This window comes from Patella vulgata, chromosome 6, assembly GCF_932274485.2.
Source record: "Patella vulgata chromosome 6, xgPatVulg1.2, whole genome shotgun sequence".
Classification (NCBI taxonomy): Eukaryota; Metazoa; Mollusca; class Gastropoda; family Patellidae; genus Patella; species Patella vulgata.
This window is the reverse complement of record NC_065884.2, coordinates 43,397,692-43,416,898: the sequence shown is the minus strand read 5'-3', so window position 1 is coordinate 43,416,898 and position 19,207 is coordinate 43,397,692. Positions and strand designations below refer to the sequence as shown.

General features: G+C 33.7%; 1 protein-coding gene across 1 annotated transcript in view; it reads right to left on the bottom strand.

Annotated features, from left to right (window-relative positions):
- The window catches only part of LOC126823271 (cysteine--tRNA ligase, cytoplasmic), a 151,422-nt gene that overhangs the window by 21,275 nt on the left and 110,940 nt on the right, over window positions 1–19,207 (bottom strand). Inside the window, exons 5-11 of the mRNA XM_050551998.1 lie at window positions 8,075–8,173; window positions 6,323–6,472; window positions 5,742–5,882; window positions 5,084–5,172; window positions 4,208–4,329; window positions 2,138–2,241; window positions 1,573–1,701 (exon numbers count right to left, since the gene is read on the bottom strand). Of these exons, the coding sequence (XP_050407955.1) occupies window positions 1,573–1,701; window positions 2,138–2,241; window positions 4,208–4,329; window positions 5,084–5,172; window positions 5,742–5,882; window positions 6,323–6,472; window positions 8,075–8,173 (834 nt within the window). The remainder of the gene's footprint in view (window positions 1–1,572; window positions 1,702–2,137; window positions 2,242–4,207; window positions 4,330–5,083; window positions 5,173–5,741; window positions 5,883–6,322; window positions 6,473–8,074; window positions 8,174–19,207) is intronic.

Below are 19,207 nucleotides of genomic sequence, written 5' to 3'. Positions count from 1 at the left end.
TTTTTACTCCAATTTCAAATCAGTTATGTTCGGCGAAATAAGCCAGCAGTCTCAAGAGAGTGCAAATTTCTAGCGTCTGGTTATTCCAGTCTACATAGGTCGTTTGATTTGGTGCAATGTGTCTAGCCTCGTCCCTCGAGTCTCTTGATACAACTGGGGCTGAAGCGCATTATGGTACACGATTCGTGTACCAATGGTAAAATGTTTATTTTGTCCTAAATATTGGATATCAAAAGCCCACCTTTTTTTCGGTAAGATCACAACATGAATGTTGATTTAATTTGACAAATAAATCGTGTTTTCAATGTTGAAGATTTTGGATGATATTGAGTTAGAGACTTAGCTACTTTAAGTGACAAATGCCAGCTGAATCAAGAAGCACAAATAGGCCTTAATTGCCCATGGTTTAAGAGTATGTGTGCAATTACAAGTTTGCTTAGTGAGGATTTGAATATTTACAACCTATTTCCTTGATTAAAAAAAGAAGACAATTAAAATGTTTTCAAATATACTATAAACCTTGTGATCTCTAGAGGGCACACAAACTAAAAGCCTGATTTTTAGTTCAAATGGGGGCCATAATACAGTAAGTTACAGTCCGATATGCGCCAATATTGAAAGGAACCAAAATCTTTTGGCTATTAACATAATTTTAAGTGTCATCAAAAACCAATGTCGAAGACTTTGGATAATATAGAGTTAGAGACTTAGCTACTTTAATTAAAACTAAAATTATCATGTCCCAAAGCATCAACCAAAAAATTGCTTATCTCTGCTTACCCTACACAGAAAATGCTCATCTTCGAAATCCCTTAAGGCATTGACCTAATAAACACCTACACCAAGTTTGAACGTTCTAGCTCAATTAGAAGGAGAATTATTGTGTTCCAAAGTCTCGGCCAATAAAATTGCTTATAGCTCTGCTTACCCTGAATAGAAAATGCTCATGTTCGAACTTAGCCAAGGTATTTATGTAACGAAACTATACACCAAGTTTCATCACTCTCACTTAATTAGAACTAAAGTTATCATGTCCCAAAACATCAACCAATCAAATTGTTTATCTCTGCTAACCCTAAGCAGAAAATGCTCATCTTCAAACTCCATCAAGGCATTGGCCTAATAAACACCCCACCAAGTTTGAAGATTCTAGCTGAATTAGAAGGAGAGTTATTGTGTTCCAAAGTTTCAGCCAATCAAATCGCTTATTACTCTGCTTACCCTGAGCAGAAAATGCTCATTATCAAACTTAGTCAAGGTATTGATGTAATGAAACCATACACCAAGTTTCATCATTATCACTTAATTAGAACTAAAGTTATCGTGTCCCAAAGCATCACCAAAGCAGAAAATGCTCATCTTCGAACTCCATCAAGGAATTGACCTAATAAACACCTACACCAAGTTTGAACATTCTAGCTCAATTAGGAGAGTTATTGTGTCTCAAAAAGTGTGATGGACAGACGAACGGATGGACAGACAGACAAACCCATTTTAATAGTCCCCTGCTTTCTTCGAAAGGCGGGAGATAAATATGCTGTGAGTTGAAAATGTATATTAAGTAATACATACCTCAGATTGGGCTATCTCATTATCATGATGGGGGAATTTAAGATCACATCCTCCACTATGTATATCCATAGATTGACCTAATATAGAACTAGCCATTACAGAACATTCTAAATGCCATCCTGGTCTACCCTATTGATAATAATATGGTTAACAATTACATTCAAATTGGAGAGGATGTAACGTAACTACTAGATAGGGAGAAAAATAGGATTTAATGTGTAGGTTATATGAGGACAAACACTTTCTATATATATATATGTATATATATATACAGATACACTATTGTGTCAGGATTAAAGTGCTATGGTACTGAGACGGTATACTGACTCAAAATTCAATTTTTCAACAATTGATAAGATTTTGTGACATAACTTCTTCTTGATATAACCGATCTGACGTCATGTTATTTTTGGCAGTACAAGAGCTGCGTGTATCATTAAATTATAAACAACATATTGTTAACAGAAGACATATGTAGCAGTTAGAAACTCTTTACATCTATATCAATATATTTAAAGGTCAATACTTATATATATCTACTAAACACTTGTAATATATAAAGTACCTTTCCCCACGGACAATCCCAAGCTGGTTCACCTGGCTTGGATGATTTCCATAAGGCAAAGTCAGCAGGATTTTTTTTCTCTCCATCAGATTTTGTAAGTTCTCCTGTAATGAGTTTATAGTTTACATGTATTTGTGTAATATTTTACATACAAGGCAAATTTTGAAAATATTTCTACAATTTGCGATCTGTTTATGTAATATCTACGGATCACCAAAAGATAGATTGTAAGGCAACGAATCAAATTGCTTCGCCTATGCAGAAAATGCTCATTATCGAACTTAGTCAAGGTATTGATGGAATGAAACTATACACCAAGTTTCATCACTCTCACTTAATTAGAACTAAAATTATTGTGTCCAAAAGCATCAACCAATCAAATTGCTTATCTCTGCTTACCTGGAGCAGAAAATGCTCATCTTCAAACTCCATCAAAGCATTCGCCTAATAACTGCCTACACCAAGTTTGAACATTCTACCTCAATTAGAAGGAGAGGTATTGTGTTCCAAAGTCTTGTCAAATCCAATTGCTCATCGCTTGGCTTACCCCCGAGTAGAAAGTGCTCATTATCGAATTAGATAAGGTACTGATGTAATGACACTATACACCAAATTTCATCACTCTCACTTAATTAGAGCTAAAGTTTTAATATCCCAAAGCATCAACCAACCGAATTGCTTATCTCTGCTTACCCTAAGTAGAAAATGCTCATCTTTTAACTCCATCAAGGCATTCACCTAATAAACACCTACACCAAGTTTGAACATTCTACCTTAATTAGAAGGAGAGGTTTTGTTCTCCAAAGTCTTGAGTCTCGACCAATCGAATAGCTTATCATTCTACTTACCATGAGCAGGAAATGCTCATTATCAAACTTAGTCAAGGTATTGATGTTATGAAACTATACACCAAGTTTCATCACTCTCACGTAATTAGAACTAATGTTGTCATGTCGCAAAGCATCAACCCATCAAATTGCTTATCTCTGGTTACCCTAAGCAGAAAATGCTCATTATGGAACTTAGTCAAGGCATTTATCTAGAAACACCTACACCAAGTTTGAACATTCTAGCTCAATTTTTAGTAAAGTTATTGAGTCCCAAAAAGTGTGGTGGACAGACAGAGAGACAGACCCATTTTAATTAATGGAAACTGTTGAACTTTAGGAGCGTTCATAACAGTTTTGTTATTTCAGCTTTCGCTCATAAATTCCGGACATGTCCTGCGCTTTTTTCTAAACGTCCAAAAAGTATAGGTTGGCAGTAGTCAGCACGCTTTCATTCTGTCCTTAATACGTAATTTTGTAGGAATATTACGGACATAAATTTGAATACTGTAAGGGAATTAAATATAAAAAATAACAAGGTGTACCTATTTTTTTTTTTTAGATACAAATTTGAATATCTGGTTGACACATGATTTTTAATTGTGGTCTGAAACAGCCTGCTTGAATAACGATAAGAGTTATGCCCTTTTATTTTCGGTAAAAATTTCCGACAAGAAAAATTTAGAATATAACTTTGACAGTTATTTGTAGACATTACTGAAATTTAATAGACTTGAAAGAGATCAGACGAAAAAATGTAGTCTTTACTGCAGTGTCCTTAAATGGGAAGAATTTCAAATATAAGAGAAGGACTTTTAGCCAATAAAGGAATTTTAGTCAGGGAGTAGTACTTAGAAGATTCCATTAGAAGTAGATAATATACGTAAAATAAAGTAAATGCATCCATTCTAGATGATTATTTTAAATTTCACGTTCAAAAATGGATCTGTTTTCAATGTCAACGCCAATTATGACATCTACCCTCAATTATTTAATACATGTTATCACTTGTGGATGTGGTGAAAACTATCTGAGAAAAAGAATGAATATTCATAGACAACAAATTAGGGACCCTAAAACAAGAATGATCCCTTTAAAAGCACATATTGATACCTGTGCGAAGGATAAAACCCCTGATTTTGTTATATATTCATTCTACAAAATGTCTACATTTCAATATGTATGTTTTCATGATCTGGAAATGAAGTTTATTTCTACACGATTACTGGTATATGTATTTTACCTTCTCCTTCAGCTAAAGCTTTATCATCACCAAATGCTTCTGGCACTAGTTTAGCATAATGGTGGTTCTCCTTTTGATCAAATTTATTAGTTTCAAAATATACTGATCCATTTGACTCATAACTGAAATAAATAATTAAAATATAATCAATCAACCATTTGTGGAATAATTTTGATTACAGTATGTGCGTTTGTACCTTCCCACGTACAAATTGTGTGATTTGATGATACATTTGGACTACACACTTATTCAAACTAATTCATCTATTAAAAGTTGGCTTCAAATCCCACTCAAAACATTTTATAGGAAAAAAACTACCCCATGCCACGAGTATCTTTTTTTATTAGCTTTGTTTATCACATGATTTGATTGAAGGAGATTCCAGTTTCAGCTTGTATTTGTCATTATATTCATTTTCATAAATATCTAAGCCTAATTAAATTCCGGGATTATCCTCTGTCAACTTTTTTTTTCCGCTGCTTAATATCAAACATTTAATTCTCACAATGTCCTCACTAACGTCATATTTTTGTCTTGTGCACGCCCCAGTTATTTTTCAGAGAATTCAGTATTTTTCTAATAAGATTGGGTGTCTCTTCTTTCCATATACATGTATACCAAACTTGTTATACTTTTATTGGAAATAACAACCCGATAAATACTTTCGTGGGAATGTATCTTTAACTGTATTTCATGACAGTTAATCACTCTGTTATAATATTGACATTATTCTGTATTTTATTACCAATTTCTAGTATCGAAAACTTACAGTAATCAGGTTTATAAAGCTTATACTAATACAAAAATAACATGTTCACGATATCACTTTGTTTATTAATTATTATTTTCAAGAAAAAGAAAATATTATATACAAACCCGTAGCCATTGTCTATAATATTTTGAACAAAATCAATATTTTCAGGTATATATTCACTAACTCTAGTCAATACATCAGCTGGTAAAACCTATAATAAAATAATTATATACATGTTCATTCAATATACAGTTGCACACTGGTTCAAACACATGAACACCATACAATATGCTATTATGAAAATTTTGCCCGGACAGCGGCCGTATGACCTACTCTTTATTATGAATTCCAACTGCCAAAGGTTCTTTTATGTGAATACCAATGTCTGTAGACAGGCCTTTGGTTTTTTGTCCCATCCATATGACTACTAAACACTGTCCTTGTCAAGCCCTCTCCTGTCCCACTGACAAAGGGAAACCAAGTCGGAAAATCCAGAGGAACTTTCTCGACCATCACAGGGAGCAAACCCGAGGCCTCCTGGTTAGCGACCCAGTGTCTTATTCACTGATTCAAACACATGAACAGTGTTACTGTCGTCTTACATCTGTATAGTGTATTGCTAAATGAAAATTTATTAAGTGACAACTTAATTCATACAAAAGAAATCTGTTTTATATCAAGACATTCATTTATAGCAAAATACAGAATTTTAATTTTAAGTAAAAATCTCTTCTTTGATATATTACACAGAACAGAAAACAAATAGGTCAAGCAGCCTACATTCAAAGATTTCATGTCCTTGTGAAAGGCCTCTTCGTATATTTTTGGTAAATCTGCAAATATGGAATTCTCAGTGACATCTGCACCTTTCTGACTGTCTAACCATTTTCCTAAAACATCTTTACCTTTTGTTATTAATTCCTGTCAAAAATATATATACATGTATCATATTAAATATTTGAATAACTAGTTGATTACTCTCTCTTTTCTTTTTTTATCATCACAAATAATAAGATGGGAATGAAAACGGTTCCAGAAAATGTTAAAACAGTTTTGAAAATATCATATTTATGTTTCAATATCTTGTACAATAATACCAATTTACATCCACATCAACTATCTTTTCCTCTGTACTTAACAATACATTTTTTTTTTAAAAGATATAACAAATTTCAAATTTCAAGAGACACATTCTGTTGAAAAAAGAAATATTAATATTGATGGTTTTTTTCCTATTGAAGTTAGATCATACATGAAAAAATTCCCTTGCGACGCATTGCCTAGGATCAGCTGTTTTGTATTTTTTAATTTCTTTCATAACAGAAGACAGGATGGGTAGTTAATACATCATAATTCTGTACCTCTTTGGCCTTTTCTAATTCAGAGTCTGTCGCATTGCTAGAAATAGCGTCTTCCATACGCTTAATTGAGTCAGAAACCGTTTCCTTTATTCTTTCCAACATGACCTTTTTATCAGAATCTTCCTCAACTGACAATTTCTTTAAAAATATCTGAAAGAAGATATTTAATTAGTGATCATTAGACTGGAAGACCATCGGAAAAAGCATCAACTACATTCAGCAGCCTACAGACACACCGTCCCTAGAGTAATCCCCCTTTATGCACATCTTGTAATTTGACCATGGTAGCAGAAGTCACAATAAAATGAGAAAATAATTAGACAAGTACATCACTGTTGTGCCATACAAATAAACTGTGTTCTTATCAACCAGAAACAAATCAATCACAAATTATATAAAATTATAAATTTATGGAATTTAACCACTGGTAAGTACAATCAGGCATATAAATTATCTTTCACAATCAAGTACATGATTAAGGAAAAACAATTAGCCACAAATAAAAACAAATCATAGCAATAAAGTGTCTTTTCTGATTTAAATTTTGTTCAACTACGATACATTTAATGTAAGTTCTGCTCAGTTATATAAAGCTAATATAATTCCTGACGTTAAAGTTAAAGGTGAAAATGGGACACACACATCCCGGATCTGTATTATGTACAAACAGTAATAGTGTAATAGGATCAAATTATTTTTTATGGAGTTTTTCTTGTAAAAGCAAACTTGAGATTATGTAAACTTACTGTCAAAATACCTAATAGGTGCAAAAATGAAACTGATCTCTTTTAAACATAACTGTCAGGCGTTTTCACAGATTCTCAACAAAATATAAAAGAAGCCATGGACCTTATAATGTATTTTAAGGTCCATGAAGAAACCAAAGACAAAGCAATAATTTAATGTGCTGTATATAATCAAATTATTAATCTATTTCTTCTGTTTTACATCATTTCTCTTGGGTAAATAAACAAAATACTGTTAGAAATGAAGGACTCCAAATTTATCTTGTTGAAAAGTGTATAATTTAAAGGGGAGAACCCACAATAGAGAGTTACACAATAAAACTTGATTCAATAAGGGGGGGCTTACGTTGACCTTACAACTGAGAGCAACTGGCGTTTCGGCAACTAGGAGCAACTGAAAGCAACTGAAAGCAAATGAATGCAACTCAAAAGGATCAACCTGAGCGTCTCTTACAACTCAAAGCCACTAGTTGCAGTCAGTTGCACATGTTTAACTTTCTGCAACTCGCTGCAACTAGTTCCAGTTGACATGAGCGTTTTTACAATTGGCGTTAACTCGTTTCCATGGAAATAACATCACATGATAAGAGACATGTCATGTGACATTAAAAACAAGCACAATCGAAGCGAACGAAGACATCCACTTTTCAAATGTTGATGATGTCAACAATAATATATTAAAAGAATTGTGACAAGACCGATCATGCCTTTGGGGTGTTTCATCTAAGGTATTCGCCATTTTGTTAATCCCGTGATGAATAAATTAACAGTCACGTGTTAAGTGTAATCACTATCTCAGTTCCGACTTGACACGAGCGCTCAGAATTCAGTTGCTCTCAGTTATCCTCAGCTGCTGACATAATCCCCACCCCCACCCTTATAAAGCGTGATTTAACTTGATTTATGCTACAGTTTTCACTGTCAAACATGATGTGTGCTAGTTATTCTCTATCAAACATTTATGCTGCAGTGTACGCTCTGTCAAATATATATTTACAGTTTTTACCTGCATGGCCTCCTTGGCATCAGCTAATACCTTATCACACGAAAGCCCTTCTTCTTTATATTTCATTAACAAATATTCACATCTTGCCTTTACAATTATCTGCAAAATATAAATAGTTAAACTATTTAAAAAGTTAACATTTTTACAGGCAAGATTGCTAACAAATGGTTTAGGAATCATGTAACTGGTGAAAGATGTTTCAACATTTTCTTTCCTCTTTTAAATCTAGCTTCTAAATCATCAGAGCAAAACATTCAATCGGACTGTTTTCTTCATAGTTATTGGCACTTATTAAATTGCATGTTAGCTAAATTATCAGTAATTGTATAATGAGATTAAGATATTTCTCTGGAAGTGCTATTAAAATTACCCTAAAGAGAAAATATCCTTTTTCTCCAGCATTATTTGGAAACAACAATAATGCTCTCAAGAAATTAAAAATAAAAATTTCATGTGCCGGCAATCAATTTTAAGGCATTGATCAATTTTAAGTAGCTACTTCAGGTGCCAGTCGATACATTAACAGAAACGGAAAATATGTTAATTTTAAGTTTAAAAATTCTGAATTAACATCCACTCGACACAAACTAGGTCATTTCGGAACTAACATATGGTTTAATTTTATTTCAATAATTTGCATGCGCGTAGGGGTCTTTAGCAGTGGGGGGAAACCAGAGGACCCGGAGAAAACCCAAGAGGCTGGACAGGCGACCCTACTCCTTGTCACGTACAACCAGGGATTCGAAACCACGCAGGGGGTTGGACGGCCGAATGGTTAGCACGTGCGCGCTGTATCATAAAGCCTGTCATTGAGTCAACTGGCTGTATGTGACAAGGAGTATGGTCGCCTGTCCAACCTCTTGGGTTTTCTCCGGGTCCTCTGGTTTCCTCCCACTGCTAAAGACCCCTACGCCAAGCGAATTATTGAAATAAAATTAAACCATATGTTAGTCCCGAAATGACCTAGTTTGTGTCGAGTGGACGTTAAACCCCATTTCTCTCTCTCGAAACCACGCCAGTTGACTCAATGGCAAGAACGCATGTGCTAACCATTCGGACATCCAACCCCCCAATTCCAATTGAAGTAACAATAATTATATTATACTTTTATAATTCAGTATAAATACTTTATGTTTAATTAAACAAATACTAGAAATCAACTGATAATTTTTATTACAAAATGAATGAATGGAGAGGAGAAATGGATTATAGGGGAATATAATTTTGTCTCCATTATTTCTGGTGTTGCGTGAAACTTGATAACCCATAATTAACACAATTTACTGTTTAGATTAAAGAAAACAGTAATGGCTTGATAAAAACGGAACCTTGGAATTTTATGACTTGCTCAGTAACCACAAAAGCTCGACCGTTAAAATAAGCAGCATGCAAATCTTCTACGGCCATAGACAGGAGTTGATTTTCCCTAAGGCACAATATTTCCCCGCCAAATTAGTCACAAGACTTCATCAATTGAAGGGTGAGTCAACGAAGCGATCCCTACATGTGGTTGATACTAAAACCTGTTTATTCTTTCTTCTGCCATCTCTTACAACTGTTTGTGCCATCTTGTATCTGTAAATTTTTACAAACACTAAAAAACAATTCTATCCACAATTGTCCTATTAATTTTCTTTATTCAAAGTCAATATATAAAATATCTAAATTTGATTATACAGACAACTGTATGGATATCATTCATTAAATTTATGAAAGTGTCAATAGGGGTATTCTTATCGTTCTCATAATTGTTTGATAGAGAGTATCCTCATTGAAACTTAGTAATTGATATCCATAAATTCGTCTGTAGTATTATATAATGCTTTCACTCAAGATAAATTTGATAAATGAATGGCAAACTTATTCTACAACAACATAATATTGTATACTGAACATAATGTGTTGTTCAGACAGCTATATCAATATATAAACCAGTTCAAAAACGCCATAATTTTTAAAACAAATTATTCTGTTCAGATCTAGTCTTGATAAAAATTTAAGAAGTTGTGCCAATTAACACTAGCTGTGTTACCTTTTTGCAACACAGTTATGTAATTCAAGAATAGTTAATTTAAGATAGCTTCAGATAATAAGGATTACATTGAAATGCTTGCAACCATATGTACTAAAATTTTAACCAACCATATTCAAACCAGACCTAAAACACTTCAAGCAGCTGTGCCAATTCACACTGCTGATAATTTAGTGGTACCATGCCACATCCGCACTCAACATTTTTCCATTTTCATAGTGTAAACATGCTTTCTAGTGTTTGCAAATACTGCAGGAGACAAGACAGCCCTGCTTCGACTGTTAAAAGGGACCCTGATAATGTCCATTCAATGCAAACAAATGGTTCAATTTTATTTCAATATTTCACTTGCGTGTAGGGGTTTTTAGCGATTGGAAAAGCAACCCTACTCCCTGTCATGTACAAGTGTGGAATTGAAATCACGTCACTTGACTCAATGACAGACCACTCAATAAGCTCATTGTCACGAAATGTTTACCATGGAAATTGATAAATTATTTATTTCATGCTATTTTTCTTTCAATAAACAAATTAACATGTACTAGCAAACTAAGGACCAAGAACCATTATGATGTCATCGCCGCCATCTTGGAATTGTGACATCATATCAAAAATTGAAGTTCCTCTCAATTAATGCACAATTAGTGTCTATAGAACAAGAATGCCAAGTTTCATAACATTCGCACTTGAATTGGTGAAAAACAAGATGAGTAATGCCCCGGGGCCAAGTTCCTGGTCCAAAAAATAAACATACACAGAGGCACCAAAGACATTGTTTCAAAATCATTCAAAGCATAAATATATTAGTTCAAAATTTGTACGCAACTGCTGGTAAAGAAGCTGTCTCTAACTCTACTGGACAATTGGGTGTTGCCATTTCTATGAAAGCTTATACAGACTTTCATATAATAGCTTGAGACAAAAACAAAGGGTTCTTTATTCACTGAGTAATATCTGGAATTATGCCCTTTTCTGATTTTTGAACCTTCAATAGTTCTGAGTTTCTGAACGAGACTTATACAGATTCTATTCACCAAACAACATATTAATATTATACATTTATGGAAATCTGAACCAATTACTCTTCCAAATATATACCAATATATACCCCAGATCTTTTTACTTTATGTTGAAAGTTGTGTTTAAAACTCATATCAAATATCTCATGTCGAAATAACAAATTTAATTGAAGATAGATATATTGTAATATACACAATCCTAAATAATTAGTAGAAAGGTTCAAGATGCATCTTTGGAAAGGTAAAAAATATTTCAACTTTTAAAAAATACATAATACAAGATATATTATCAGGATGAGAATCTGTGTGAAACTTTTCAAAATACACACAAATTACACAAACCAGGGGCGTCAACCATCATACAGACACTTCAAACCATACAAACACATGCAACAGTCAGAGGATCAAAAATGTTATCCAAAACATCAAAACATTAATATGCACTAAATCCCAGAGAAAACATCATCTATTTACATGCATTTACTTGTTGAAATAATGAAAGAAGACATGACATCACCAACATTTATAATACAATTCCTCGAATAATTATCTAAATGATGACATTTCAATTCCAAACTTTGTGCATTTGAAAAACTGTTTTCAATTCATCAAGTAACCTCACTTGCAGAGAAAAATTTCTTCATTTTTTTCTAAGTTAATGTGGCTAAGAAAATTCTGTATGTGTAATGAGCTCATCATCTTCAATTAGAAATTGACAGCCCCAAATGTCATTCAATGTTGTTACTGCATAAATTTATCATTTTCCAATCTATATGTTCTAACACTTTTTGCAAAAGGTGACATGAAAATGGGCAGACGATTTGGTAGATTGTCGTAATCAATAGAATTCTGGTTAATTTTTCAGGCAAAAATGTAGCAACTCTCACCCTTTCTCTTAGCTTACTGGAGTATGACTCACAAACCCTAGGAAGAAATAAATATCTTTGAAGTAACAGCTAGCGATTGTAGCAACCAAGGGTTAAAAATGCAAGAATTTCAAAAGCAACTGGTGATCACAGGCAACTTGTTTAATGAAAACCTTGTTGATGAGTTGATAGAGAGAATGAACACAAAAGTGGTGTTGATAACTATGCTATTCATTACTCAGAATTAACTTCTTCACTTCAAGCCATCAAACATGTAAATGAACATTCAAAATTATCCCACAAGTTTAAAAAAACACTCCAGGTATTTTTCTTATTGATCAATAAAAAACTGAATTAAAAGTTCTTTTTAATCAAAATTTAACTCAATATTGTTAAATTTGAATCTAATATAGCCCAAAGACTGACAGATTTTGTGAAGAAATTGAACTGAGAAGAGTTTTGATGTAGAACTCAGTATTTTAAAAATGTACAAATCGCTCTCTCTCAACAATAATAAAATAAAATTTGATTTGTTGGAAACATAATTTTTCTTAAATTGAATTCAAGTAATTTCCAATTAGCAAATGGCACAATTGCTATAATAGGTTGATGTTAGTGGACAGTGTCATAAACGTATCTTGGTATCTTGAAGGATTCATGAATAATAATTGTATACCCAAAACTATGTGTTGGACTAGGACTTGTCATTTAAATTCAATCACTAAACAATATCAAGGTTGGGTAAAACACAAAATTAAAATATTCAATTCTGAAAATCACCTCATTGTACTATCAACAAATATTGTCTTTGATATTTTACACCTTGCGATGAAATATCCTTTGATCTTTATACATATTATAAGACATATCAACTTGTTGTGATGTCATCAGAGGGTGATATCCCATGTTGCCCAAGGGTAGTTATGATATATCACTGCAGGCCATGGGTTAATTCACATATCAGGTTATATTTAACTCATGCAAGTCTGGAAATAAGGCACCTGTCACAGAAAATGTCAGTCACAGATTCCGGCTTTTTCCGGCTTTTTCCGGCACTGATTTGATGTTATTAATACATGTCCGGCACTAAGTTGAAAATGTCAGGTACTATTTCATTAGTGCATCAGGTACCTCTAAAAACGTTATTTCCAGGCCTGTCTACCTGGTAGCCAACTTAAAATCATTTACCGATTTATCACCCAGTGATATGGAACAACAACTATTACTGCAACAAACATATGTAAAGGATGACATCACTGGATGGCTTAGTCAAATAATCAATAACTCTTAATTTATAATGTGTGCAAGGCTTCAGTGACGAGCAACAAATCCACAAAAAAATCTTCATTATCTATCATAAATAAGACAACAAAACAGCTCTCTTTAAACAGCATACTGTCTGCAATGGATTGTAATTGCCGTCTACATGGTCAAAATTGTGATCAGCCACATTTTGTTTAGTAATAAATTAAAACTATCTATAAAAGCACATGTTAAAGCGTATAACTTTTTATTGAATTATTTTGTTTTTTAAAGAAAACTTCAAATGATAATCAAGTGGACGTCATTCCTCACTGTCTAATTGTACAATTTGAACATTCAAGTATCTAATTCGAACATTCAAGTATCTAAGTGATAAAAGAAATCATTAATAATAAACATGGTTTCTGTGTTAATCATAAAATACTTTCAATCAGTAACACCATGCATGGTAGCTTGAATAGTTGGTTACTTATATATATAGTAATATAATTGTTTGAACCAGTCACAGCTAGAGCATACTAGGATGTCCAAATTGTGCATTATTTGTTTTATATCTTTATTAAGTTATATAAAATAACAGAATTTATTCTTATATACAGTATCTGCAGGGCTAGAAATTCACGCGAATCTCCAAACCTAATTCGTGCAAGGATTCTCGCAAGAGCTAAGGCTGTATTTTGTCGGCTTTAGCTGAATGATGTTTAATCTAGCCGATTGGTAAAACAATGAATCGGCCACTGTGGTATCATAAATAATCAATCTACATTTGGCTAATAAATTACAACAGGTTAATTATTACTTGTTAATTAAGAAGTCAATCAACTTGCTTGTCGGCTACAACAACAGTCATACCAGGGGCGGATCCAGGAATTTTTGCAGGAGGAGGTTTGCCAGGTTCCTGAGACAATGTATCTCTCCCCCCCCCCTCCCGCATGGTCTCTATCGTCATTTTGGCGTATATACATACACATTGAGCTTTTTAAACAGAGAAATTCAAAACCTCGTTTGACGTCAATTTTTATTATGAATTAATACAATGACATTGTGATTCAATTTCATAGATGCAAAGCATTAATTGTGATATCACATAATGTCTATATCATTATCTCGTGCTTTGAGTGCCCATCCTGTCCTACATCTGACGATAAAGCCGAGAAACCTTTCTCATAAAAATTGTTGATTTACAAAAAAAAAAATATGTAGCGGAGCAGGGAGGGGAGGGGGGGGTTCGACCCCCCAACCCCCCCCCCCTCTGGATCCGCCCCTGCATACCTTAGTGAGAATCGGCCATATGTGGTTCATATTCTGAGTAATTAGCACATTTAACGGTGATTTTGATAATCCGGTAAAAAAACAAAACAAGCTTGCTGATTATTCATAATAGGTTCAGTAAAATACGGGTAAGCCACGTGGCCATTGAAGACGATGTTGGCATGGTTTGCGAATCGCGCGTCTTCCATGCTCCGTCCTTGTGAATTCCGGCAGATATTAAAATAATAACTGTATCATACATTGATGGATTCCCTGACCAGTTGTTGGGTAAATTTAAATCTCCATTGAATATAATTCCCTGATAGAACACGGAATACACAGTAAGAGAAACAGTGGATATTTTCCCGACAGAATCTCCAATGCTGAATTCCAATGACACATGACATATCGGTTGGAATTAGGTCAATAAACCAGTTCTAAATAGCATTTACCGTTATGATTTTTTATTTCATACACATGCTGACAGGGGCTTAATATTAAAAATATTATTGAAGGCTATATCATAGTCGTACAGAATTTCATTTTATAGCAATTTCAGTTATGGTTGCAATAAACAAAATCTTGTTTTTTAGACAGTATTATTAATTAAGATTCGGAGGATTTGCGCAGATTACATTCAGAGAATCCTCTTAGATTCTCGCAAAAAAGACAAATTTCTAGCCCTGTATCTGAATTTTATATTAAAGTATTTATGAGGTCAGACATCAATAAACAATGAGTATTATCCATGTTTTAGATGCATGTATGTAAAAATAATTAAAGGTGGTGATAGATCTTTGAAGTTAAAATAATGCATGCAATGCATATGATTTTTAAGGTGGAAAATGATCCCGTTTGTATTATTGTTAACTAGAATGTACTATAAAAATAAAAAATTTTGTTGATATATTTGATACAGGGATCTTAATCTGCTGTTTTTTGTCGGCTTTAGCCGATCGATCTTTAATCTAGCTGATTGGTAAAACAATGAACCGGCCACTAAGGTATCACAAATCAATCTACTTTCAGCTGATTCACAAAGAATTAATTATCAGGCCGATTGGTAAAACAATGAACCCGGCCACTAAGGTATCACATATCAATCTACTTTTGGCTGATTTACAAAGAATTAATTATCAGGCCAATTGGTAAAACAATGAACCGGCCACTAAGGTATCACAAATCAATCTACTTTCGAGTTAATTATTACTCGTCAATTAAGAAACCCATCAAAGAGTCAATCATTACAATGAATACCTTCGGCTTATTTCAAAAATAAACAACTTAATTAAGGTAATCATGGCAAGTAAAAGAATGTATATAATCCAATATCGGTTCATTCATTTCTATCAAACACAATGTTGATGTACTTGAATACCTCGCAGAATGACAACAGGAAACATAAACAAGATTTAACTGAAGATAGTGATGGCGGTGTTGACCTTGAACTTCAAGCATGCACGTCGTCAATGGAAGTTCTAAAAGCCGGAGATCCTCCCACGTCCAATATAGGACAACTAAAGTCGAAGGCCGGAAGGCATTAATCAAAAATGCGTATTTCATAGCAAAAAGAAACATTGCCATCGAAAATTATGAACAATTGAATGATTTGACAGAACAGCAGGGACATGATATGACCAAAAAATTATATTGTGATTTTAATTGTTGTGGTGAATTTATCTCTTTAATATCCAGAGATCCTCTCAGATATCCGAACTAGTCCTGCTGCATTAAATCCTGACAATTGGTCAATATGGACACCAGATTACTGTGTCCGTTGGTGTGCAAGTCCCCACGCAATGAAAGCATTAAAATAACACACTGGCCGTGAATGATATACAATGAAAATCTAATGCCTACCCATCAGGACAGACATCTACCTTATTGAATTCATGTAGATTTTATGCCAATCTGCTATTTAAAATATACTAAAAATATGTAAAACAATGCATAACATTTTCATAATCTCCTTTTAACGTGTCAGTGTATATATGGTATGGCACCATGTTATTCAACTGAACTTTTAGATTTTCAATAGAGGAAATCTCAGATCATTTTCTGATCACATATACAAACCATGTAAAGTAAAACTTGTATCTAACAGCATGAGGTCTTTTAGAGCACAAGCTTCAAAACAATGGGATAGTCTTCCTTTTAATTTATGCAAGCCAACAAATCTATAACTATTTTTAAGAACCAGTGGGTGCAAGGCAAGATACACTCGCATTTTGCAAGAGATGGACAGAGAACAAGCTAAAAAAAAAGATATTTTTCATACAATCAGGGGCCATAACCCAAGAAGTTATAGTCTGAAATGTGCAAATATCGAAATGGACTGAGATATTTGGAACATAAAGATATATTTTAAGTTTCATCAAAATCGAATTAAAATTGTAACTTCTAGAGAGTCCACAACCTTGGTATTACATACTTTTACACTATTTGCGTACATGGGGTGGCCAATTTGTCTGGAAATTTTGGTCCGATTATCAAAATTTGAACTCAACCATCATTAGGGTGTAACGTTTTTTTAAATCAGAAAAAAATTGTGACCTCTAGAGAGACCACAAGCTAAAAACTTGATTTTGCGTACAATCAAGGGCCATAATTCAGGAAGTTACAATCCGATATGCACGAATATCGAAAGGAACCAAGATCTTTGGGTTATAAACATGTATTTCAAGTTTCACAGTTTCATCAAAATCAGATCAAATTTATGGCCTCTAGATGTCCACAACCTTGAAATATCATATATTTACACTATTTGTGAATGAAGGGCGTCCATTTTGTCCGACAGTTTTGGTCCGATTTTCACGAAATTTGAACTCAACCATCATTACGGTGTAACGGTGATATATCGGATAAAATTTGTTACCTCTAGAGGGACCACAAGCTAAAAACGTGATTTTTCGTACAATCAAGGGCCATAATTCAGGAAGTTACAATCCGATATGCGCAAACATTGAAAAGAACCAAGATCTTTGGGTTATTAACATGCATTTCAAGTTTCAAAATCAGATGAAAATTGTGACCTCTAGCATGTCCACAAGCTAAAAATTTGATTTTTCGTACAATCAGGGGCCATAATCCATGAAGTTTCGATTTGATACATGCCCCTATCGAAAGGAACTGAGATCTTTCGGAGATAAACCTATATTTCAAGTTTCATCAAAATTGGATAAGAATTGTGACCTGTAGAGTGTCCACAAACAAATTGTGGACGTCCGGACATATGGACGCACAGGTACGACAACAATATACATCCACATCAGGGTTCTTAAACATGCATTATGCAAGAGCTAAATCTGCCTAATGCAGGTCTTTCTTTAGGCCTGAAATGTTTTCTAAAGGATTCATTAGACATTAATTAACTGATCCAGGCCTTAATCAACTCTCGATGGCATCAGATTTCTCCGATATTAAATAAATTAGAATGGTTCAGCGATACTTTGATTTAATCAAATATGGAGGACCGAGACTTAGCTTCGATAAACCAGTACGGTGGTTGAAATTATTGCACACATCTGTCAAACCTTCAAAGGCTAATATTTTTGCTTGCAATAGAGTAATTTGAATGAAATTTTCAAATTATTCATTTTACATCATCTACTTTCGAACTATTATAGCAAGAATGGCTAGTTCTTTATCTAAATCTTACATAATGTATCTTTAATCCATTTTGAAACAAATTGGCCAGAATTGGGTCAAATGAGGTCCCAGTAAGAACTGGGTTTTACAATTTTAAGCTTCCGCTTCCATTCCCTTTAATATAGCCAGACTTCAACAAAAATAAGGAATATGAGGAATATCGTATTCTACTGTATGTAATTACCACATAACGAAAAACAGGTACACCGTTCGGAACATTTTTCATATATAATTCACGTACCGGTATGAAATTCATGTCAGTAATATTCCTGAATAAATTACTGTATTCGTTTTTATCGATGGATATAAAAGTTGATATGGCACCATGGTATTTCTTCATAACGCGATTTGTAGTGTTTATTTTCTATCACGTAACTTGCAAATGTTTTTATTTGTTCGTCCATGATAGACACACAGCACAGTGATCACGTGACAACATAATTGAAATGGCTTTAAAATTCAATTCCATACAACTATGCCATATAGCTTTCAATAATAATATCAACAATATTTTAAAGATCAAGCCTCTGTCATAACAGTAAACGTTATTTAAAACTAAAATCGCTGGTTTATTGACCTAATTCTAACCTATGTCACGTGTCATCGGCATCGGCATTGGAAATTCACAATCTATAATTAATGACTGTTTCTCGGTGTAGTCGGTGTTCTATCCAAGGATTATATTCAACTAAGATTTAACTAATAACTGGTCAGTGAAACCATTAAATTATGATCCAATTATTATTTTAATACCTATAGGTACACCTGGTATTCATATGGACCGCCGAAGGCGCGCGATAGATGCACAATCCATTCCAAGATCATATCGTCTTCCTTTGATTGCCACGTGGCCTATTTCCTCAAGGCAACTTATGGACCTGTTATGAATAATCAGCAAACTTGTTTTGTTTTTAGACCGGATTATCAAAATTACCATTACTTGTGCTAATTACTCGGATTATGAACCACATGGCCGATTCTTACTACGGTATGACTGTTATTGTAGCCAACAAGCCAGCTGATTGACTCCTTAATTAACAAGTAATAATTAACC